The 24,791-nt window shown below is 39.0% G+C and overlaps 1 protein-coding gene across 1 annotated transcript in view; it reads right to left on the bottom strand.

Annotated features, from left to right (window-relative positions):
- plxna4 (plexin A4) overlaps nucleotides 1-24,791 on the bottom strand; it is a 317,143-nt gene that overhangs the window by 100,238 nt on the left and 192,114 nt on the right. The window contains 1 exon segment of the mRNA XM_046872953.1: nucleotides 5,446-5,569. Within this exon segment, the coding sequence (XP_046728909.1) occupies nucleotides 5,446-5,569 (124 nt within the window).

The following is a 24,791-nucleotide window of genomic DNA, read 5'->3' on the forward strand; positions in this document are numbered from 1 at the left end:
TGATGGGCTGAAACTGGCACAATGAGAAGATAAAATATTGCTCAAGTCGCCATATAAATTAAAATTAAAGTAACGAGCCTGTTTTGAAAATGTAAGAAGTAGAAAGTACAGATATTTGTGTAAAATATTTAATGAAATTGAATGAAAGTTAAAAGTTGTCCAAAAAAATAAACAGTGAAGTAAATAAATGATACCAGAAAAAATTGACGTATTTGTACTCCATTACTTCACATCTCTGGTTTGAGGTGTCAGGAAAGCTACGTAACTCAGCTACAACGTGGTGAGCAGAAAAGCATCTCAGAATGCACGATAACAGGAGAAGATCACCTGAGGTCAGGCAAGAACAGGATTCTGAGGCTACAGTGTTCACAGGATCAGCAAAAGTCTTAAGGGGGAAAAAGTGGTCTGTGTTAAGAAGATACATATCAAGTAAATGTTTATAGGAACAAGAAACCAATGAGCATTGGATGCTGAGAACGTTCCGGGAGGAAAGCCGAACTGTAAAGCAGCCTACTATAGGTGAAGCAGGTCGACTCTAAATATCCATATTGATGGAAGGCAATGGGCCTGTGACGCTGCCTGGTCTATCTCTGCTCCTCAGGCGTGAGATGGGGCTGTAACAGCTCTTGCTCAGCAGAACGGCTGACCTATGCTGTTTTTATATTGCTGTTTAATGAGAAGGAGGACACGGACAAGCAAGATACCCCCCTCCTCCTTCAGGTTCTCCGGATGCAAAAGCCGATGCCGGGATTTTAATCTCTCTCTCTCTTTCTCTTTCTTTTTTTTTCTCTTTCAGAGAGCCAAGCTGAGAATTTCTTCAATTACTTTTAGAGCAGGTGAACTCAGAATCCCCGGCCGGGATGAATATGAAAATCTACCACACACGGCATAAACAAAAAAAGCCTCGGTGCGATCCGTCGAGGAGCGTCGACTCTTTTGCTCCCTGATTGCCTTCGCGTCCGAGTGGAAAGGCGCCGGCGAAAGAAATTGATAAATCGTCACACGGAAAGCGGTTACTTAAAATGGAAATATATTGCTGCGATGGCAGAAAGGGGTTTAAATACAAAATGGGTGGAAGTCGCAGTTCTTTGCCCTCGGGGACAAAGCAAACAGAGTGGTTTCTCCTTGTCCGTTTGGTGGCAGCCTTTTTTTTTTTTTTAAGTCGCCGTATTCAATATATATTAAAATGAAACTCGGGAAAAGGTTAGCCAGGGCTCGGAGCAGGGACGATGTATATTTTCTGCAAATAACCACATTTGTACCAGGGATGACATTTATATTACTGTAGAGTTTAAATATACAGTGGTGAGCAAAAGAAGGGCAAGCGGAAAAAAAAGGAGTGCGAAAAAGAGAGAGAGAGAGACCTCGTTTAGAATAAAATAGTTCTCCCAGGGGTACAGCAGCATGCAGAAAACCCTTTTTATATTTATTGCAATTCATATAATTGATTTTGATCAAATTCAATGCTTCACTGGCTGTAATGCAGAAATCTCTACAGCTGTGTAGGATGTCTTTACATTTTCCCTTCACTTGAATTATGAGATCCAAACCTGTTCCAGCATGACGATGCCCCCGTGCACAAAGCCAGCTCCATGAAGATAGGCTTTACGCGGGTTGGGGTGGAAGATCTTCTGCTATAGAGCTTTAAAACCTATTGAACATAATGAACTGAAACCCTGACTGCACCCCAGGCCTCCTCACCTCACCTACATTAGAACCTGACTTTGTGTCTGATTGAGCATGGATCTGCAGAAGCATACTCCAAAATTTAGTGGAACATCTTCCCAGAAGAGTGGAGGTTACTTTAACAGGAAATGTGGAACGGGATGTTCTGAAAGCACATACCAATTTTATGGTCAGGTGTCCACACACTTTTGTTTCTATAACGTATACATAATTTCAGTTCCTATTCATGTTAGATGTAATCCGATCCACCCAATTCATATCGGTATTTGTTATAATACCAACTATATTTTTTTGCAGGTGTTTGCAATGGTGTGGATCAGCTATTCCTGAATCTGCTCCAATTCAGGATGTATTCAATCGAAAATTCACCACAACCTTGAGCAAAAATCTCCACAAAATCTAGCAGAACATCTTCCCAAAAGAATGGAGGTTACTATAACAGATAATGAGGATTAAATGTGAACTAAATTCAGATTACTACAAGCTTCAATTCAGATTTCAGCTTTGACTCAACGTTCCTGACTCTGCTCTCCTCACGGTCAATTTAGCATCATGGAAAACCTTGTTGATGGATTGACAAATATCATTGTTAAAAAAATGACGATACTGCATGTTTTGCAAGTGTGTATGCTAAGAGGCATTTCCAATGTGTCAGTTCCAAAGATCCTACTGCTGTTTTTTCAATTTCGCTGAAGTTAGCTCTGTGCGTTATCCACATACTGAAAAATTCATTTACACACATTAAATCATTATAAAAAAAAAACCCCAACAAAACTCTGTTTTCTTTCTACGACAAAGCAAATTCCAGCCTCGGTATCCACAACTCCCAGAAGACTCTGCAAATAGAATGGGCTTTAATCTCTTCAAACAAATATCTAATAACGAAAAAGGTCGAGAAGCACCCGTCATTCACGAGACAGCTTCTACCTTTGTGTCTTCTCAATTTAAAAAAGAAAAGGTAATCAATCAATCGGATTTGATTTGCACAGCTCATACCGCAGGTAATCCACCCGACCTGGCGAACTGTGAAATGCTGCCAAGGATACAGGTGGAGGACCAGGGCTATGGGAAAAGATCCAAATCGAATCTATATGGCTGCCTTGATGAGCCTTTAATATGATTTCATTCTCATTGGAGAACGAAGCAGCTGGGAACTGATATATCAAATCATGTGGGAATCTTTTCATCATAGTGACATCCAGGGACAGATCTGTCAGGTTTGCTTTTTCGTTTCGCTTAGAAAACTTAATTAATGGTATTGACAGGACTGAACTTAATCGTTGTATTTCAATAGATGGCTCTTTTTACACGTTTTTAGTCAGAGTTTATTAAAAATTAGGTGTATTTGTTTTATACATAATGATAGGAACCGATCCCAATCAATTGAATCAACAATAGATGTATCGGACTGGATTTATTCTCTGAAGTCAAATCAAATGTCTTTTTTTTCTTCACACATTTTATTCAAATTTTGATGTGAATTTTTAAAAAAAAATTTTTTTTCATTTACAATTTGGTTTGCTTTGTTTTCACACTGCACACGTTGAACCTAATCACCCCAGTCAACAATACCCACAAGATTAACATGACTACAAGACTGAACTTAATTGTCATCATCAGAACTAAACCCAATCAACACAATCAACAATATAATTTTGTCTACAGGACTGGACTTAACCCTTAAGGCCAAATAAAAGGTTTAATTTTTGTATTTTTCAATCCAAATTCTACATTGTTGGTTTGTTTGATTGTTGATTGTTTTTTTACACTTCACATAATGATACAAACCAAAATCCTATCAACTTACACAGAAATATAGTTTTTTTACCACACATTTTAGTCCAAATCAACAACAAAACTTTGTGGTGGTTTGTTTTGACACTATACATAATGATAAGAACCGAACCCAAACAACCCAATCAATATGTCTACAGGACTAAACCTAATCTTTGAAGTCAAGTCAAAGGCTTATTTTATAGATTTCCATTCAAATTTCACAAATTTTATTTTTTGTGCAGATTGGGGTTTGTTTTTTTACTCTACACATAATACACGGAATCCAATCAACTTACTCAAAAATATAGTTTTTTTCCCTCACATTTTAGTCCAAATCACTGCAATTTGTTTCTTCAGAATTTGAAAATTCTACAATTTGTATTTAGTTTGCAGTTAGATCTTGTGTATATTCCATCTGGACATAATGATAGAAACCGAACCCCTAATCAACAATGTCAACAATATCAACATGGCTACACGACTGGATTACATATCTGAAGTCAAATCAAAGTGTTTTTTCCACACCTTTTCGTCCAAATAATTGCGAAATTTGCCATTTTTAGTTCTTCCGCTATTTTGTTTGATTTGTTTTCACACTTCACATAATAGGAACCAAACCCACTCAACCCAATCAACAATATTAACAATATCAGTGTGGCTAGAGGACTGGATTTAATCCTTTAAGTCATTCTTAAGCGTTCTTTCATCTATTGTTTGTCATAAAACTTTAAATCTTTCCCAATTCAAATTATCCATTAAATAAAACAAATGTGAATGAGTATAGCCTTAGTCTTTAGACCCAGTACTTTCTCCCCCCCAAAAATCAACCAGTCCAAGCAAGATAGTTTCAATCATTTCCAGGTTCAGCCTGAAAACAATTCAACCCAGAGGATGTGCCATGTCATGCATTTTCTAGAAACTTCTAGAGTCAAGATAAAACAGAAATACATTGTGAAAATATTATAGAAAATTGAGCTAAAATAAATGCTAGATGTGATGCGAAATAAATAAATGAAGCTTCATACTGTATTCCTTTAATTTTCCAATGATTTATTTTATAACTTTGTGCTCATTATTATCTTTCATTATTATTATTATTCATTCAAATTATACATTTATGGCATTTGGCAGACGCCCGTTATCCAGAGCGACTTACAACTGAGCAGTTGAGGGTTAAGGGCCTTGCTCAAGGGCCCAGCAATGGCAGCTTGTGGTAGGTGATACTGTAGCTTAGTGGTTAAGGCATTGGACTTTGTATCATGAAGTCATGAGTTTAAATCTCAGCCACTCCTCTGCCTGTGAGATGAACGAGTAAAAGCATCTGCCAAATACCATAAATGTAAATGTAAGCTAAGTGGTGCTGGTTGAACTTCTTCTTGATTTGAACTTCTGACCTTCTGATCCAGAGTCAAATGCTAAACCCTCACCAATAAAAGTTTTATGAGTAGGTTTCCTATTTTTTTCCATGGCCCATATTTTAGCTAAAAAAAAAATATATATTTTTTTCGGTATGTGAGAAACGAAAACCGAAACAACAAAGCGAGTTGGCGAATGAACGCATCTTGGCTCTGTTTTCTAATAAGACAGCTTTGCATAATTGATGCATCAGGTAGAAAAATGAGCGACTCAACCTTGCCGATGTTAGCTATTCCACATTAAAATTTGGCTCATAATCAAAGTTAGGCCTGTTTGCATTTTTTAGACCAAGAAACAGCTTGTTTGTACTGGGCTCCATCCAGTTTGCTTCTCTCTCTCTCTCTCTCTCTCTCTCTCTCTCTCTCTCTTGCTCAGGGTCGTGAATAATTTATCTGAAGTAAGTTTCAGCTTGTGCACCAGCGTACACAGCAGCGTAAACACTGAGTGGTGTTTTTCTCATGGTTTAAATAAGACTGTCGAGGTTTGTGTTACCTCATTAAGAAGGATTGTGTGTGTGTGTATTTGTTTGCGAGCGAGATGTGAATGAGTCAGCCCTCATGAACTCACCGTGACACTGTACTGGGACACGGAGATGTTACTGGGGTGAACGCTGAGCCTGACACACTGCCTGATGTCCGAGGTGAAGCGACGTGGTTCGGATGATCTCTCACACTTCTCCTTTCTGGTGCACCTGTGAGTCAAAGAAAAAAAAAAAAACACAGAAATTAGGTATTATTTTGATAGTTTTAGTATCAGGAACAATATGAGACTAAACTATGGATCTGTATGAGGTTTAATCTCATTCTGATCTGTTTTATTCTTCTGTTATTTTGGTGTCTATTCAGGTACTGATGTAGGGGAGGTGAGGAGGCCTGGGGTGGATTTCATCATGTTCAATAGGGTTGAAATTAGAGCTCCATAGCAGGAGATCTTCCACTCCAACCCATGTAAAAGACATCTTCATGAAGCTTGATTTGTGCATGGGGGCATTGTCATGCTGGAACCGGATTGGGTGATTTCCTACTAATACATAATACGCTTCACCCAAATGAGGATGGGTTCCCCTTTTGAGACTGGTTCCTCTCAAGGTTTCTTCCTCATAACATCTAAGGGAGTTTTTCTTCGCCACGGCTGCTCATCAGGGATAAATACACACCATTCACCTTAACTGCTAATTTCTGTAAAGCTGCTTTGAGACAATGTCTGTTGTGAAAAGCGCAATAGAAATAAACTTGACTTGACTTGACATCCAAAGACATCCTGTACAATTGTGTGCCTTTGAATTGTTGTGACCGTTTGGGAAAAGGCTGGAGAAATCAGGTGTCCCAACACTTTTGTTCATATAGTTCACACATATATTTTGAAATATCTATAAGAGGTTTATTCTGAAATCTGCAAAAAATGAACCGTAAAAAAAATAAAATAAAAAATACAGACACCAGTGCAGAAGGAAAATCCCGAACAGATCTGCAGTGCTTAGAGTTCTGTACAGAGTGTCGAGACGAAGGAGAAATTCTTCCCTTCTTCTCAAATCCCTCACACCATCCTGCCTGCCACTCAAGACTCTGCCCGCTTAATCCTCATTGACTTCTACAAACTTTCGAAGCAATTAAGTCCAAATCAGTGTAGAGCAGGGCTGCATGCTGAGGAGAGAGAAAGCCGTTTTAGAACCGCGGCTGTTTGGAAAAAGCTCCTCAGTCAAAGCTTTTCATGTTGTAGAAAGAGATGATAAAAAAAAAGAAGAACTAGAAAGCGGTAGAGAGGTAGAAAGAGAGAGCGTGCATGTTAGATGTGTGTATTGTAAAGTTAAGCAGCCTGGCGCAAAAGAACACCGCGGGCAGGAATAAAAAGGAGCGAAGTAATCTACTCACAATGAAAGCGAAGGGATGGAGGAGATTTAAAAGGCAACAATCGTTCCTCGTTCTCTCAGGCCTTCGTTCTAAGCAGGTCTGAAAGGTTTTTTTCTTTTTTCTTTTTTAATCAGAACGCCTCCCTTTGTAGCGCCAATCACTCAGTTTGTTCCCTGTTCCATGGACGATTCAATAAACCACCCAGGTACAAAGCGTTCATGCCCCCCCGACCCCCCTTTAACAAAAATACTGAAATAATAACGGCTTAATCTCAGCGTAAAGTTTACAAAAAGAAACTGAATATTATTACAGGGACGTGTGTGGAAATGTAAATTTTTTTTTTTTTTTCTGTGTTTGTGCGAGGAATACTGAACCTGACTGCATGTGAAAAAACATTTCAAAAATGCACATGACCATCACAAGCTCAGAAGTGTTAACATTTTAAACATAAAACATTTTAAAAGTAAAAAAAAAAAACCCAGGTTCACGACTTTTGAAAGCTGTTAAACCGAAATACTCTTGATCACCTATAGGGGGTGCCAAGCGTGTTGGATCTGAGCTTTACTGTTGCAGTGGAATTAAGTTACAGCAGGTGTGTGTGTGTGTGTGTGTGTGTGTGTGTGTGTGTGTGTGTGTGTGTGTGTGTGTGTGTGTGATGTATCAGTAAGGGGCGGGGTTAAGAGTGCTTTTTATTTAACAGTGCTGCTTTTACAGATAATAAAAAAGTGTCAGGGCAATACCCCGAGAGTCGTGTAAAAACGTGTTTATGATCCGTCTTACAGCATAACACACCTGTGATATACACACGCACAGCATGCACATCAGGAGAACAAAGTGTGTGTATATATGGGTGAGTATTCTAATTGACTAGTACTATATATATATTTCAGAGTTTAATAATAATATATAAAGCTGTAACTTAAGGTTTTAAGGATTTGGGGATTTCAAAAGCAAGAATAGGATGTCACATTAAATGTAGCTATAAAAGGATAAAAAAACACTATTTGGTATAAGAGGAATAAAACACTTTGAGCCATGTGGTTGTTAGAGATTAAAAAGCTTTTTTTCACTGTTGTGACAGGAAATCAGGGATTCGCTTCCCCTAACAGCATCCTGGTGGTGGTGTTTCTTCGCTTGGTGTACAGGATGTGGTGAAACGCTTCGGATTGCGGTTCTGACATCACGTGTAGAATTCCTGTGTAGGGATTTTACTCCAGCCTTCTTCTCCCGATCACTCGGATCGTGGCTCTGTGGTCTGGGGGATAATCCGGAAAGTGTTTGATCTGAACGTGACAGTTTCTCCGACAGTTGACAGGCTCGGGATAGTTTTACAACACACACACACACACACACACACACACACACACACACACACACACACTCGCTCTAATAAGATGTTATTATCTGATAACACAGTCCATCTGGTCCATATGAGAAGGACAGAGTGCAGGCTGGCAGACGGAGCAGAAGTGAGTCACGCGTTCTCTTCGACACAGATGTATATTATTGTCATCCGAATTGGTTCAAACGATTCATCTATTAGTGCTGCGCTGACATCGGGTTTGATCTCATACCCAGGTGCATACGAAATACACTCATCTACTCACTTTACTTTGTATAGATGTAAAACATGATGACAGACCTGAAGCTGGTTCTGTAGACGCATCGCTCGCTATTATCTACAAATGTGGTCAAGGCGGCAAAAACAGGGCTAATGCAGGGGTCGGTGTTTTACAGAGGGATTTCACAGTAGGGGGCTTTTCTCGATAGACAAACCAGTTGATACAAACACACACTGGACACTTAGAAGTTTTTTTGTCCTGCAGGAGCCAGAATTTCAGAGATTTACAGATATTGTGGAAAGCAATATCTGTGAGGTTTTGTCATGTTCAGAGGAGGGACATGGGGTATATCAGTAAAAGAATGCAGAGGATGGAGCTGCCATGAAGGAGGAAAAGAGGAAGGGCAAGGAGGGGGTTTATGGATGTGGTGAAGGAAGACATGCAGGTAGTTGTTTTAAAAGAGGCAGATGTAGAAGAAGGGGGTGATATGGAGATGAATGTTCTGCTGTGGAGACCCCATTAAGGAAGCAGCCCAAGAAGAAAAAAAAGAAGAAGATAATCCATAAGCAGCCCAACTAATCGATTATTATTTTATCGCTAAGTCGTTTCAACCCTAATCTATATATACTGTATATAAACAGATGGTCCCCGAGTTATGATGGTTTGACGATGAGGACAGCAATATGACAAAATTGTACGAATGTATTAGCTTTCGTGCCACAGGCAAAGTAGCAGCGTAGGCTCTGCCCTCTACTGGCGAATCAGAGATCATTTCTAACACACGTCAACTCACCTACTGTTACAATTTTACATTTTTAAAAAGACGACATATTGCGTCTATATTTCCTAATACATATCATTCTATATGCATAAATATACAAATAATGTTGTGGATTGTTTTGCAAAAAATTCTCTGAAAGAAAAAAAAAAAGGAATTTGTCATGTCTCCTTCGTTTTAATGGTGGTGATAATGAAAGGACGTTAACATTTAGCACCAAAGCTGCAGCTATGAATTTGCCAGTGCAAACTGAGAGAAGAGCCTCTGAGATCTCGTGATATTCAGGATAATGTTTACTGTGATACCGAGACGATATTGTTTTGTCTAGAGATGGTTGAAAGGGCAATGCTAAGAGATGGCAGTCTTTTATTTTTTAATCAAGAGCGCTCACTGAAAAGTTAAAGGAAAAAAAAGACATTTCAAGGTATAAAGACTGGTTCTGTGGTACACTTAAAAGAGCCTGTTTAAGTATTTACTACCCAATAGTTTTCTTCAGATTCACCTCAGCTGCATATTAAAAAAACGTTCCCTTGGCAAAGTGTGATATTCTTACGAGATCAGAGCAGAGTAGCGCAGCAAGACGTGTTGTGAGAAATGGAAAGGAGACAGAAAGTCCCTCTGCACCAGCCGCAAGGGACACGAGAGGCTTTTGAAATGCAACGGCCTATTCAGGCACCGAGCCGCCATGGGAGATTAGAGGGGAAAAAAGAGAGGGAGTGAATAAAAACATTAAGATGGAATATATATACGTAGCAATACAGACAATCCACACCTGAACCTAAGATGTGCTTTTTGAATATAAGATTCCACATTCATCCCTAAATAACCGCCACTCTTCTGGGAAGATGTTCCACTAGATTTTGCAGTTTTGGACGTACAGTCAAAGCTAAAATCTGAATAAAAGCTTGAAGCAGTCGGAATTTAGATATGGTTGATTCATTTAGGCAGTAAAAAAAAAACACTTGAAAAAGTCAATACGGACAAAATATAAGATTATAAGATCGCTTTTAGACTTTGCTTTGAGATTTGGATTATGCTGCTTGGTTTTTTAAAACCTTAACCAAACTTTCATCTTTGAAAATAAGCTACTCTCATCTACCAGTTTTGTTAAATGTACATTACAACACAGTGAAATTCCTTCTTTGCATTTCCCAGCAATTGTAAGAATCTGGAGGCAGAGTGCAGGATTAGCCATGATAGCACACCCCTGGGTCACAGAAAGTTAAGGGCCTTGTTTAAGGGCCCAAGAGTGGCAGCTTGGCAATACCCAGGCTTGAACCCCAGACCTTCCTTGAAGCAACCAAAAGCCTTAACCACTGAGCTCTAATCTCCCAAATATGTGGATACAATAATACTAATGATTACTGTATTTATGGTACCTGGTGGAAATATCCCTGACTGCAGTTTATGAATGATCAATTATCACCACTACTGTGAATCAGCTACGATAATGACATGTCCCTGTTTGGTATTCTTAGTAACCTGACATAAATACTGTATTTATAGTCTGCTGTGCTTGGAAACAGAGATAAGTTTAAAATTTGAGCTTTATTACAGTGTCACACTGTGACTGGAAAATATATATTTTATAATGATAATAATCTTTCATTGCTGGATGTAAAGATCCAGCAAAAGATTGGAGTCATGACAGACCCCCTCAGACCCCCACCCCCCACGCCTTTACACTGAACTTCTTTGTCAGTCCAGTGACATCAATTAACCTAAAAAAAGACCACATCATGATTGACATTCCTATATTCTCAGGGTACAGATATATATATATAAATATAAAATATTCAGCAAAGCATAGCAAAAAAAAAAGACAAAGTGAGATAAAGCGAAGGTTTAAATTTAGACTCGCTCCTGAGTCAGAAATCTGACAGCCTTGAACAGGAGGACAAGCCGGCCATCATCATTAAGCCGGGAGAAGATACAAGTTAGGAAAAGAGGACAAAGAGAAAAGAAAGTGTCAAGATTCAGTGTATGTGTGTGAGATAGAGAGGCAGAAAGTGAGAGAGGTAGAACAGTGGGAAAGTCATTACCCAGCCCAGTGACTTTGACCCGATTCTCCCCTGCCTGGTGGGGTTCACCCTTAGGGCTGCTGCTCTCCATGCTACCGCTAACAGCAACCGGGCGGAAAATTAGTGAGGGCTTTCCCAAGAATAACAAATAAACACACCCTTACACACACACACATATACATACATACTATATATATATATATATATATATATATATATATATATATATATATATATATATATATATATATACACACACACATACATACCCAAGATAAATGTGATGCAATTACCTGCAAAACTGCTTTGAACCTGCTGACACCCATACATGCAGAAATTTAATCAAAAACTGGCAAAAACCTGGAAACCACAACTCGGAAATACAATATATACCTCAGATAAGGCTTTCTAATGGATCTAATGAAAAGCCTATCCCTAGAATGCTGGGCGCTGTGACTGGAAAGCAGCCTGGATTTGATTCCAGACACTCAATTAGCTTCATAGATCCAAATACTGGTGTATTTTTTTGAATAACAAACTCACACAGACCCAGAAAGAGCACACAAATAGCAACCCAAGCTCAGGATCAAGTCAAGAACTTGATCGCTATTCAGAGCCAACAAGTAGAACAATACAGAGCTCCCTAAGGTCTTGTTGCAACCGAGAACCCTGGATCTGGAGCATGTATCGAAGGGGTAAATCCTGAACAATACTCAGTAAGGCATGCTGATAATGTTCTGGGTTGTTCTAAAAACCCCCCGACACCCAATTTTATCCTGACACCTTTGCCATTTAGCGGAAAAAACCAGGAACGCAATTTCAGAAGCTGTCATCTCCACCTCAGACAAGTTGCCTCATCTCAGTTTCACATCCATGTTGCCGTCCCAGTGCCCTCCTCCTTCACTGTGCCTGGGGACATGGTATATATTAAACGGTTTATCTGCCTCTTCCAACACCGTCTCCCCTGTAGATGTGATCAAAGACCCGACATATTAAAGCCCACATCTGTCAGCAGGGCTGCCTGCCGGCCCATGCGCTTCGCCCGGAGGTGCATATATTACTGTGTTTTCAAATGATCTCGAGTGATATGCCATGTAGATGAAGCGATTGCCACAGGACTTAATAGAGATTTTAGGGGCAAAAAAAACCAGAGCTGGTGCAGAGGTGGGAGCTTGCTGATCTGGCTCCAAATCGAAAAAGTTTAATGAGTTGGAAAAAAGAAAATCAGCTCAGTGGGCTGCTATGAGTCAGCACTGCCAGCTACAAGAAAATCTGTACGTAGTCCTTTGAGTTATGTGAGTTCCGTAATGCATGTGAGTTACTTGAGATTGGTAAGGTATGTGAGTTTGATAATGCACAGGAGTTATTTGAGTTAGGTAATGCACGTATGTGAGTTATTTGAGTTAGGTAATGCACGTATGTGAGTTATTTGAGTTAGGTAAGGTATATGAGTTACTTGTAAGGTATTTGAGTTAAGGTATATGAGTTCGATAAGGTATTAGTTAATGTGCTCGAGTACATCTGATCAAATGCACATTATCAACTTGTGCTTGTTAATATCATGAACAGCAGCTATGCTAATTCCTCTTCACTGCTTCTCTTTCTCTACCCATCCCGAGGCATCCTGAGGTTGCGCCAGCTCCAGTCACGTCATGCAGATTGTGGACTTTTAAAGAAGTAGATGCCCGCAAACATCCTGAACCATCTAGAGATGTACCAGCGTGATTTGGATTTCACTTCATGTACAGTTGGGACACTGGACCTTTTTGAGTGTTTAAAGGCTCCAGCATGGAGAAGCTGGTGTTGGACCTGTGATGATCTCAGATGTTAAGCTATTTTATGAGTTGCTCAGTAGCTCCTGGTTCCATAACCTCAAATAACTGTGTAAGACTGTAGAAAGAACATTACTCATAATTTTACATTCCAGTGCTCATGTTAGTTCTCATTCTCAGGTGTTTTGCGTCGTTTTAAAGACTATAATCACACTCTTGATGTCACTCAACTGAGGATGGGTTCCCTTTTGAGCCTGGTTCCTCCCAAGGTTTCCTCCTCATAACATCTAAGAGAGTTTTTCCCTGCCACAGTCGCCATGGCTGCTCATCAGGGATAAACACACACCATTCACCTTAACTCTTAAATTCTGTAAAGCTGCTTTGAGACAATGTCCGTTGTGAAAAGCGCTGTAGAAATAAACTTGAGGTGACTTGACTTGACTTAAATTACATGAGTTTGGTAATGTAGGAAATGTAAATGAGTTTGGCAAGGCATTTGAATTGAGTAGGTTATATAATTTTGTTAAATTCTGTGTTTGGTAAGGTATTTGATTTATGTAAGTTAAATGAGTTTGGTAAAGAATGTGAATTAGGAAAGACCTTTGAGTTGTTGATGTATATAGGTTATATTTAGTTAGATGAGGTATGTGAGGTAAGATATTTGAGTTATATGAGTTTGATAAGGTGTGTGAGTTAGATAAAGTATGAGTTATGTAAGATCTTTGAGTTATATGAGTGTGATAACGTATGTGACTAAGATAAAGTATATGAGTTAGATAAGGTATATGTGTTAGGTAGGGCATTTAAATTCCGTAAGATTATTAATTACTTGAGTGATTAAAGTAATTTACTCATTGTAAGTTATTTATTTGTATAATTCTAGTTCTATGTAATATGACCATTGCTTTATTTGAGTTATTTGAATAATTTGACATATTTGTGTTTTTTAAGATTAATTAACTGTATAATTTGAGTAACTCGAGTTAGTAACATTAAGTTATTTGAGTTATATGTATTATGTGTGTTATGTTGCATTATTTGAGTTACTTTGGGCAACCCACAGCTTGATTCTAACCCAAGACATATAGTTCTAATGCTCTAGTGTTTCACATAATACTTCATATTGTTTATAAGGTACAGTTTCATTTGTTTCAGTGTCTCCAGTGTCAGTGTTTTGTATGAACTCTAAATGGCTAAAACATTTTACGTACTGTTTGTTAATGAATACAAAACATTTAATTGCTGATAAAGTAGAAAAATATATATAAATAAATATAAAATATAAAACACCTAAGATGTGCTGTTATAGTCGAAGAATCAATATCGTTGTGGTGAGAGTAATTCTTTATTGCATTTGTTGCCTTCAACGGTCTAACTGCTATTTAAAAAAGAGGATTGTATTTACACATATTTACAGCCAGTGAGAGACAAGTTTTACAATCTCTTCATCCTTTCAGCCTTGTGCAATGACTCAGCTGTCTTCCAAACCGCACAAAGCCGTCTGGTAACCCAAGAGAGCATGACTTTCTAAAGTTAGCATGTTCCCCACCTGCCCTACCCGACTGAGCCGTGAGTCCTTGTAACCCTGAGACATCGATTACAGGACCGACAGGTCGCAGCGTGACGAAAGGGGGAAAAAAAATCAATGTTCGGAAAAAGCTAAAATTAGAGAACTGGAAACTCAAAGATCAGCACATGATCTGCTAACAGTGTCCCCTGCGCCGAAATAAGGTGAATTACTGTTTCAAAGGCGCATTGTCAGCAGACATATCACTTCCCCGAGGTAGTATTATGAAAAGAATTGGCCTACTTTATGTGTCTGAGCGGCGTTTCTCCAGGTAAAATTGTGCTCGCCACCGGAGATGGGATTAAATTAAACCTTCTCAGGCTGGAACATGCCTGGGTTTTAGATCTCACCATGAGCTTCTGCCAAACCATATACCTCCTACAGTGAGCAGTTCCCTCAGTAAGTCACACTGCAATTGACCCTTACTGTTCAATACCAGCCCACATGGGGTGGCAAACTAACACTGTGTGAAATCTCCGGGATGTGTGTTTGTGGGACAATCAAGCTTGGCTTTATCTGAAACTGTAGTTTTTGTGTTTGTGTTATGTAAAACGAGACCGAGGGTGTATAGGCGGAAACAATAACAGGTTCAATAAATGTGTTACAGTAAAGAAAAAACGATTTTTTGATTGTAATAAAGTAATAATATTATTCCTATTAATGACATCATGTCTTTGTAGCACTGTGGAAGTGAGGGAGCACTTATTTATTTATTTATTTACTCATTTATTTATTCATGTACTTACTCATTTATTTTTCCACCCAATTAGTTATTTAGTAATTCATTTATTCACCCACACACTATAATTCATTTATTTACCCCCTTCCTCCCTCCCTCCCTCATTCACTCACTCACCCTATCACTCATTCATTCACAAATTAACTAACACAACCACTCACTTAATCACTCATTCACCCCCACACACATTTATTTATTCTCTCACTCACTCATTTACTCTTTCATCTATTTGCTCGCTCACTCACTTTCACACATTCACTCACTAATTACTCAATTACCCCACTTATTCATTCATTCGTTCGTCCATTCATTCATTCATTCATTCATTCATTCATTCATTTATTCACTAATGATCTCACTCACACACACTCACTCACTCACTCAATCACACCCACATTCATTCATTCATTTACTCACTCAATCGCTTCTATCTATCTATCTCTTTTTCTTCTTCCATGTTTCTGCAACCAATTCTTTCCTTTCTTTCTACAACATCAAATATAACTATAAATGGATAAAAAGCATGACGTATCCTTCTGCAGCAGATATAAACTGTAAGAGTTTGGTGAGTTGCTGTGGTGCACGTCAGATTCCTGTGAATATTATAAAATTACTCCACAAAGATTCACCCATGTCTGGTCCAAACATCCTGGACTGAAAAGGTTTATAAAGCAAAAGAGAGTCGCATGAAAAATACTTAAATAACGACTTCTCACTCATTTTCCCGCTTTGCTTTTTCACCATTCTTCACACTCTCCCTCGCTCTAAAGTGTCAGTCTAACCCGTCAACTTCACGCTCTATCAGTCTGCGACAGGTCACCCCTCTCTCTCCGTCTCTTTCTCTGTCTCTCCCTCCGTCTCTGGTGCCGGGTGACAGTGGTGTGACAGCGGTGGAAAGGCTGAGTCGCGTAGCGCTTGCTGCACCGCCACAGATCTCAGTGACAGCTACGAGAGAGGCTGCGACAGTCGCGAGAGAGGCTGCAGTTCCATCCTGACGCCCCCATCACTTTCAAAACATGTTCCTTTTCTTTTAAGAACCCCACCCACCCTCACCAACCATTCCCACCATCTTTCTCTCTCTCTCTTTCTCTCCATCTCCGTCTCTCTAGCCCTCCACCTGTCTCTCTCTTCCGAACACCTGCTCCAGCATGTGGTGGGAAAAGCGATTTAACGCCTAAATACGCCCAATCCAAGCCACTTAACTTTCCCATTAACCAAATATAGCTGCTAATTACGCGGGAATATGCTGAGTCGTGCCGTTTATTTCGAAACGTGTCAGATGCGGATCGCATGCCGAGTTTCTTTCTATCGACACTCTGGAAGTGCTGATCGAGAAAACTCGCATGTGCAAATCAGCACGCTGCTGCTGAAAGCGTAAAACAGCCTGTACTTGCCGAGCGCTCAAATCAATAAACATCACGCCTCAAACTCATTTAAATCCTCCATTCTGATTGGTCAGGAGTTCTGCAATCTAAAAGTGTATCTGCAAATCACAGCTCGTTCTAATATACTGGCGTTTCTATAGCAAGTCTTTTTTCTGCACAGATGTAATTTTTATTAATGAAAGGAGTCTCCAGTATTATTGACTCGTCACTTTCAGAGACCACACTCTCCAAAAGAGGAATCTTTTCTTTTCTTCTCTTTTCTCTTTTTCATCTCCCTTTTCACTCAACACTTTTTCTTTGTTTCCTTTCTTTTTCCTCTCTTACTCCAATACTTTCTTTCCTAGTGTCCTTCCTTTTTTCCTTCATTTCTTTTCTTTGCAATTCTTTATTCCTTCCTTACATCCATACTTTCTATCTTTTTCTTTCTGTTTTATTCCAACTTTCTTTCTTTCTTTCTTTCTTTCTTTCTTTCTTTCTTTCTTTCTTTCTTTCTTTCTTTCTTTCTTTCTTTCTTTCTTTTTCCTCCCTCCTTCCTACTTTTCTTTCTTCTAATTCCATTGTCTCTTTTCTTTTATCTCCTTCCTTCCTTCCTTCCTTCCTTCCTTCCTCATGTCATTTCTTCCTCGCTTATTCCAACGTTTTACTCATTTCTCTCTTTCTCTTTCTTTCTTTCTTTCTTTCTTTCTTTCTTTCTTTCTTTCTTTCTTTCTTTCTAAACCTTCATTTGTTTCTTTTTCTTTCTGTATTTCTCCAATGCTTTCCTTTCCTTTCCTTTTTTTCTTTCTTTTTTACTCTAACATTTGGCTTTCCTTCCTTCCTTCCTTCCTTCCTTCCTTCCTTCCTTCCTTCCTTCCTTCCTTCCTTCCTTCCTTCCTGCCTGCCTTCCTTCCTTCCTGCCTTCCTGCCTGCCTGCCTGCCTGCCTGCCTGCCTGCCTGCCTGCCTGCCTGCCTGCCAGAACAGTATGTATATTCATTCTATAGCATTTCAGGAAAATTCAGGCAACTTCACTGCAGTAATGATTGAAAAACACGAAAGTGGCACGAGAGACGTTCACCTCGATAGCTATTAAAAAGGAATCAATGTTTTTTATGATTTTTAGTCGACTCTGCGGCACACGGAGAGCTGAACATGAGTGTTATTAGTTCTCGTGTGCATTAGAATGTCTTGCTGTGTTTCTGCTACAGTGGAGATGTGCGTTCAATCAGCTCTCTAGTGCACCTTTAATCACATCCAAACATCTGCTCACGACTTTACGTCTCATCGAGCCGACTGGAAACAGCGTTCACACCGCTCACTAATCCAACACCAGAGCACTGCCTCCACAATCCACAGGGTATAAAGTAATGGCACCCTGCGAGCGCTTTCTAATGTGTCACCACTGCAGGGTGTGTTTATATATACACATTCATAATAATTCATAAAAGAATATAATAAAATAACTTTTTTCTCTATTAGAAATTTAAATCCATTGTCTTATTTCTGCAAACACACACACACACACACACACACACACACACACACACACACACACACACACACACACACCTAGCTTTACTTTTCCTTCATTATGTACATTAATTTTTCTGGATCTCTCTCTCTCTCTCTCTCTCTCTCTCTCTCTCTTGCTCTCTCTCTCTCTCTCTCTCTCTCTCTCTCTCTCTCTCTCTCTGTTTCTTTTAATTTTAGCCCATTCTTATACTTAGTTCTTTCTTTCTTTCTTTCTTTCTTTCTTTCTTTCTTTCTTTCTTTCTTTCTTTCTTTCTTTCTTTCTTTCTTTCTTTCTTTCTTTCTTTCCCTCCACCCTTTCTTCCATCCACTCTTCCTGCCTTCCCTCGTTTAGAGCTATTATAGAGGTACTGTATACTGTATGCTGGATACTTCCTCTCTCTCTCTCTCTCTCTCTCTCTCTCTCTCTCTCTCTTCAATACAGCCCTTACTTTTACATTGTTTGTCTTTTTATTTGTTTATTTATTTACCTTCCTTCCTTCATTCCCTCACTCCTTCCACCCCCCCCCTTACTTCCCTTACTTCTGTTATAAAGCTGCTGTATATACTTCTTCTTCTCTCTTTATCGCTCTCTCTCTCTCTCCTTAATCAAGCCCTTTTCTTTACTCTGCCTGTCTTCTTTTTCATTTACTTTCTTCCATCCTTCCTTCCATCCATCCATGGATCCATCCATCCATCCATCCATCCATCCATCCATCCATCCATCCATCCATTCACCCATCCATCCATCCATCCATCTATCCACTCTTCCTCCCTTCCTTTCCTTTCTCCCACAAATTGTTATAGATCTACTGTATATACTTTTCATTTCTCTTTTCATTCTTCTTTGTATCTTCTTTCCTTTGCCTGATATGCCTTCTCTCTGTGTCTCTCTCTTTCTCTCAATTTCTGTCTGTCTGTCATTTTTTTAATTTCCTTCCTTCTTTCCGTCCTTTCTTTCTTCAATTCTTCATTTACTTTCTTTCTTCCTTTATTTTTTTCATCCTTCACTCCTTCTACCCTTCCTCCTTCCTTCATTCTTTCTCTTCCTCAGAGCTGTTATAAAAGATGAATACCTTCATCAGATTTGAGTATAGGAGCTATTAAATAACTTTCCTCTGCCTGGCATGTCTTCTCTCTATGTCTCTCTCTCTGTCTCTCTGTCTGTCTGTTTGTCTTTATGACTTCTGGACACACATGCATGTTATTTACTGACTGTTTTTGTGTGAAATGAATCGCAGTGTAAATATCCAGAGCGCTGTAATTCCAGAAGACATTATAAATCCTAGAAAGGAGCGACGGCGTCTAATCTCAGCTTCTCGCTCGTCTGTATTCATTTCCGAGGATTGTTTAAAGAGCGGGATGTTTTACACCCTTAGAAGACAATTACCTGCAAACACACAAAAGGCAATTACAATTACAGCTGTAGTTGACAGCGTTTATTGGACTACAGCAGCGAGCGCTTCTACATGCCGTGCGCTCGACCTGCGTCTGAAGAGAAAACTTCAACATCCTCCACAGCCTTCCTTGGAAATGATTTTGTCTTGTATTAGGAATACTGACAATCCCCGTCTGATGTCAGCCACGCCACGTCACACGCAGCGCCGGACTTCTCATTGACAGAGCTGCATCTTAATTATGATTTACAATCCATCTATCTCCATGTCATACAAATTCATTACACCGAGACGTTCGCCTGCGGGAAACAACACCCTGCAAAAATGTTTATTTTCCTTCAGCATCTCAGTGGCTCGCTCGGGGAAACGGTTCACAGCGGGAGGGATCTTGGAGCACAGAGAGCCCCAAAGGGAAATGGAATGGCTGTGCTGAGAAAAGGGAGAAGGAATAATGTTGTCAAACTGGTGTAAATATGTTTCCACGGGACGTCTCGGGATTAGGCGAGAATGCGTATTTAATGCTACGGGAGTTATACGGCTAGACGGCATGCCTGGTCTGTTCTTATCGGTTGGAAATCTACATTCAGGGAAGTGGCTTACTGGGTAAAATATTTTACTTCTCTTTTGGAAGGGCGTGAGTTCAAATCTCAGCTCCACCCTTCTGTCGTTGGTGAGCCCTTCAACAAGACCCTTAACCCTTAACTGCTCAGTTGTACTGTATATTTACATTTATGGCATTAATGCCCTGATCAGGTGTAGCAGATATTAAATATGGAAATCAAACATCCTAAAAGATACAGTATCTGGGCAAAAGTTTGTAGACACCTGAGCATAAGATTGATTGTCCTTTTTAAACATCGAATTCCACATTTATTCCCCTGCTCTTCTGTGAAGATGTTCCACTAGATTTTTTTAGTGATTTCTTCCAGCATGATGCAACCAAAGAGATATAAAATGCTATCTTGATCATTTAACTCGTGAGGAACAAAAACCATTGAGTTTTTCTGAAAAAATATTGTGAAAATATACAACCATTATAAATGCTCTATAAAAACGACATTTTTTTAATCCGGTTCTAGTTACAATTTATCAGTAGTTTCTTTACCGTTTTTTCTTTTGTCTCTCTTTCAAAATTTAAGACAAAAAAAAGGTATAAAAAAACAACAACTCCTTGCCATGACCACTAGAACAAACGTAGGTCCAAAGTTCTCCATTAACATTACAGTAAATACACTACATTGAGTTTGTGGACACCTGACCATTAGATCTTGTGATCTTTCCATTCCACATTGAGTCCCCATTAGCTGTTTTAAGAAGCTCCACTAGATGTTGTGGAGATTAATTGAGCCACAAGGGTGTTAGTAAAGTCAGGTAGTGATGTAGGTGAGGTGAGAAGACCTGGGGTGCAGTCAGCGTTTGCATTCTTCATGTTCAATAGGGTTGAGATCGGAGTTCTATAAGAGATCTTCCACTCCAAACCATTTAAAGTGTATCTTCATGGAGCTGAGTTTGTGCACAGGGGAATAGTCATGCTGAAACAGGTTTGGGTTAGTGAAGTGAAGTTAATGCTACAACCTTCATGTCTGTACTAACAGTTTGAGAAAGAACCACATATGGCTGGAAACGTATTTCTGGAACTTTATGACCTTTACGTACGACTATATAAACAAGCGAAGTTTCTGTTTCATTTCCCCCCCAAAAAAGCTCAAAAATATTAACTGGCGGTGAATGAGGTCTCAAGAAAACATTCAATTTTCCGACAATGATTAGTTGATAAAACCATTAAAAAACATCATAATCATAATAAAAACTTTTTTATGCCCAGAAGTGTATATAAGTATTAAGATTATTTACGTTTGTGCATAATCAACAACTTGCAATTATCTCATTCAGTAGTTAGGGTTAAGGGCCTTGCTTAGGGGCCCAGCCGCAGCAGCATAACGGTGATAGAATTTAAACTCACAACCTTCAGATTAGATGTCCGTCGTCTAATCCGTCTTTGTGAACCGTAACTATAGAAACGATACAGTATTAAAATGAGTGCTGTCACATGAAACACTGCCTGACCAATCGGATTCGAGTATTCAGCCGAGCTGTGGGGTAAACACAACTCCTTCTGACTAATGAGATTTCATGAGTGCCGTGGTACCATGGAGTGCAGGCGTATCAGGGTTGAATTTCTTTCTTTCTTTCTTTCTTTCTTTCTTTCTTTCTTTCTTTCTTTCTTTCTTTCTTTCTTTCTTTTCTTTCTTTTCTTGTTTTTTGTCTCTCTACTTTCATTTGGCAGATCAGGTGGAATTAAACCCACCGAATCAATTGGCCTCGTGTTCCTACTGATCCCATGTTTAATCTTTCATAAGATCAGGACTTCAGATTGGTTTACACACTCCAACGCAGGTCACTGCGAGGGCATTTTAGCCAAGTAAAAGCCTTTGGTGTGTACCTTTGATAGAGTTTGGCTTTCTGTGTGTGTGTGCATGTGTGTGTGCGTGTGTGTGTGTGTTTGTGTGTGTGTGTATGTGTGTGTGTGTGTGATTGTGAATCTACAATTTGAAGGTCAGAGGCAAATATCTAGAGACCAGAGAGAAAGTTAATGCATTGTTAATTCAGTGTCACACTATCTCCCCAAGTGGGTCTCACACACACTCACACACACTATCAACTGCAGTCTGGGTCGAAGAGTGAGGTCAGCACCCCTCGCATAACCGCACGAGTTCAGCCGAGAAGTGTGTATCAGGACCCAATAACTGTCAGATTTAAGGCTTGTGAGCCAAAGAAACACCATGTTGTGAGCACGTACTGTACATTAACTTATAAGCAGTACCAGTTTTATAAAATATCAATAACCATAAACGATTTTTTCCTCATGATGTCTCAGGATTGTTTTTCCTCCCTACTCTCTTATTAGGGATTATCTTATAGAGACAAATTGGTAGATCTTTTATCATCTGTTATCACACGTCCCAGTATTGCTCCTGTAAATACAACAAATATGAAGTATAATTATAATAAAATCAATTCTAACCAAAAGCAGCAGCTTCCATATATCAACATCTCCACATTTTGTTTCAAAATCCAATCCCAGACAAAACAGAATCCGATATCCGATATCTTTTCTCCACAGTCTGATATTTTCCACTATTTGTTTTGCTAGTGCTGCATCAGAGCCGTCTCGGCTAATCTCTACTACCTTGTCTTGGATTCTGACTAAACTAGTTTAGAATTTTTTTCTTTAAATGTCTGATCCGAGGGGATCACCTTTTCTGTCATAATTTCTTCAGGAGTGAACAGGAATCTAGGAATCAGAGAAACAGATATACTGTATGGACAAACATATTTGGACACCTGACATTTCCAGCCATATTTGTTTCTTTCCCAAACACTTACCACACATTAAAAGGTACATTGTTTAGGATGTCTCTGGATGCGACAGAATGAAATGTTCCCTTCACTTCACTAATTAGCAGAGCCAAACCTGTTCCAGCATGACAATCCCTTTGTGCACAAAGCCAGCTCCATGAAGATCTACTTTACATGGAATGAAATGACAGATCTCCTGCCATGGAGCCATATTTAACACTTTTGAGTTGGATGGGAACACTGACTCCACCCCAGGCCTCCTCACCTCACCTACATCAGTACCTGGCTCAATGAATCTCACAAATCTCCACAAAATCTAGTGGAACATCTTCCCAGAAGAATGGAGCTTATTATAACAGCAAATCTGGACTCGATGTAAAATAGCATGTTCAGGTATCGACACACTTTTGTTCATATCGACTTTCTGTTTTTTAAAACATACTCCTGATTCAAGCGTCTCTCAATTCAGATTGCTACAAACATTTATTCAGAATCTATCTATCTATCTATCTATCTATCTATCTATCTATCTATCTATCTATCTATCTATCTATCTATCTATCTATCTATCTATCTATCTATCTATCTATCTATCTATCTATCTCTCATTTTTCTTTTCAGTCTTGTTCTCTCTCCTCCCCTCTTTCTGTTTTTCTTTATCACTCTACCAGTGATCCTGTCCCCTTCTTTATCTATCTATCTATCTATCTATCTATCTATCTATCTATCTATCTATCTATCTATCTATCTATCTATCTATCATCTATCTATCTATCTATCTATCTATCTATCTATCTATCTATCTATCTATCTATCTATCTATCTATCTATCTATCCATCTATCTATCCATCTATCTATCCATCTATCCATTTATCTATCTATCTATCTATCTATCTATCTATCTATCTATCTATCTATCTATCTATCTATCTATCTATCTATCTATCTATCTCATTTTTCTTTTCAGTCTTGTTCTCTCTCCTCCCTCTTTCTCTTTTTTTTTATCACTCTACCAGTGATCCTGTCCCCTTCTTTATCTATCTATCTATCTATCTATCTATCTATCTATCTATCTATCTATCTATCTATCTATCTATCTATCTATCTATCTATCTATCTACCTCAAAATCGGAAACAACTAAGATTAATTTTCTGTGTGTGAGAGAGAGAGAGAGAGAGAGAGAGAGAGAGAGAGAGAGAGAGAGAGAGAGAGAGAGGGAGGGAGAGAGAGACTGTTTGTCGTTGTCCATTCACAGCGTTGAAGAGAACGCAAACAAAGCTGCAATTGATAGCCAGGAAGAGGCCTTGTGCTGGGCTTGGATTTGACGTTAAGTTGGGACTATGTGCGTCCCTTGTGGGATTACTGATGTTATCTTTCTGTTCTGTGTGGTGTGAAGAGGACATTGATGAGGCTTTGAGGCAAAACACAGTGCCCGATAACCATCAGACGTTATTACACACTGGCGAACCCTGATGAGCTTCTGTTTACAGGAATTCATGCCCTCTAACCTGCGAGGCTTCATGAATATGAAAACGCCACACAAGCTCCTCGGGTGAAGGTACGCCTACGCGAGGGATGTTTACACTCATGTGAATGTAATTACAGTAAATCTGAATAAGCACAGATGCAGTATATGGACAAAACTTTGTGGACACCTGAGCATAAGGTCTATACGTGCATTTTAAACAAAGCGTTCTACAGTTGCTCTTATAATAACCTCCACTCTTCTGGAAAGATGTTCCACTAGATTTTGAGGAGATTTATAGATGAATGAACACGAATCTCCACAAATAACAATAAGTACATTTTTTTGTGCTATTACAACATTTGAAACTGTGTAATAACCTTGTGCATTTGGTTTGTTTGAGAGTGTAATTCCTGTTATTGTTTTAATTTATTTATTTATTTTTATTTATCATATTATGCAGGTATCGTATTTGCACAATTTATGATGCTGTAACATGGAACACATTAATATTAAACACATTCCAAAA

The sequence above is a fragment of the Silurus meridionalis genome, chromosome 18 (genome assembly GCF_014805685.1).
Source record: "Silurus meridionalis isolate SWU-2019-XX chromosome 18, ASM1480568v1, whole genome shotgun sequence".
NCBI lineage: Eukaryota > Metazoa > Chordata > Actinopteri > Siluriformes > Siluridae > Silurus > Silurus meridionalis.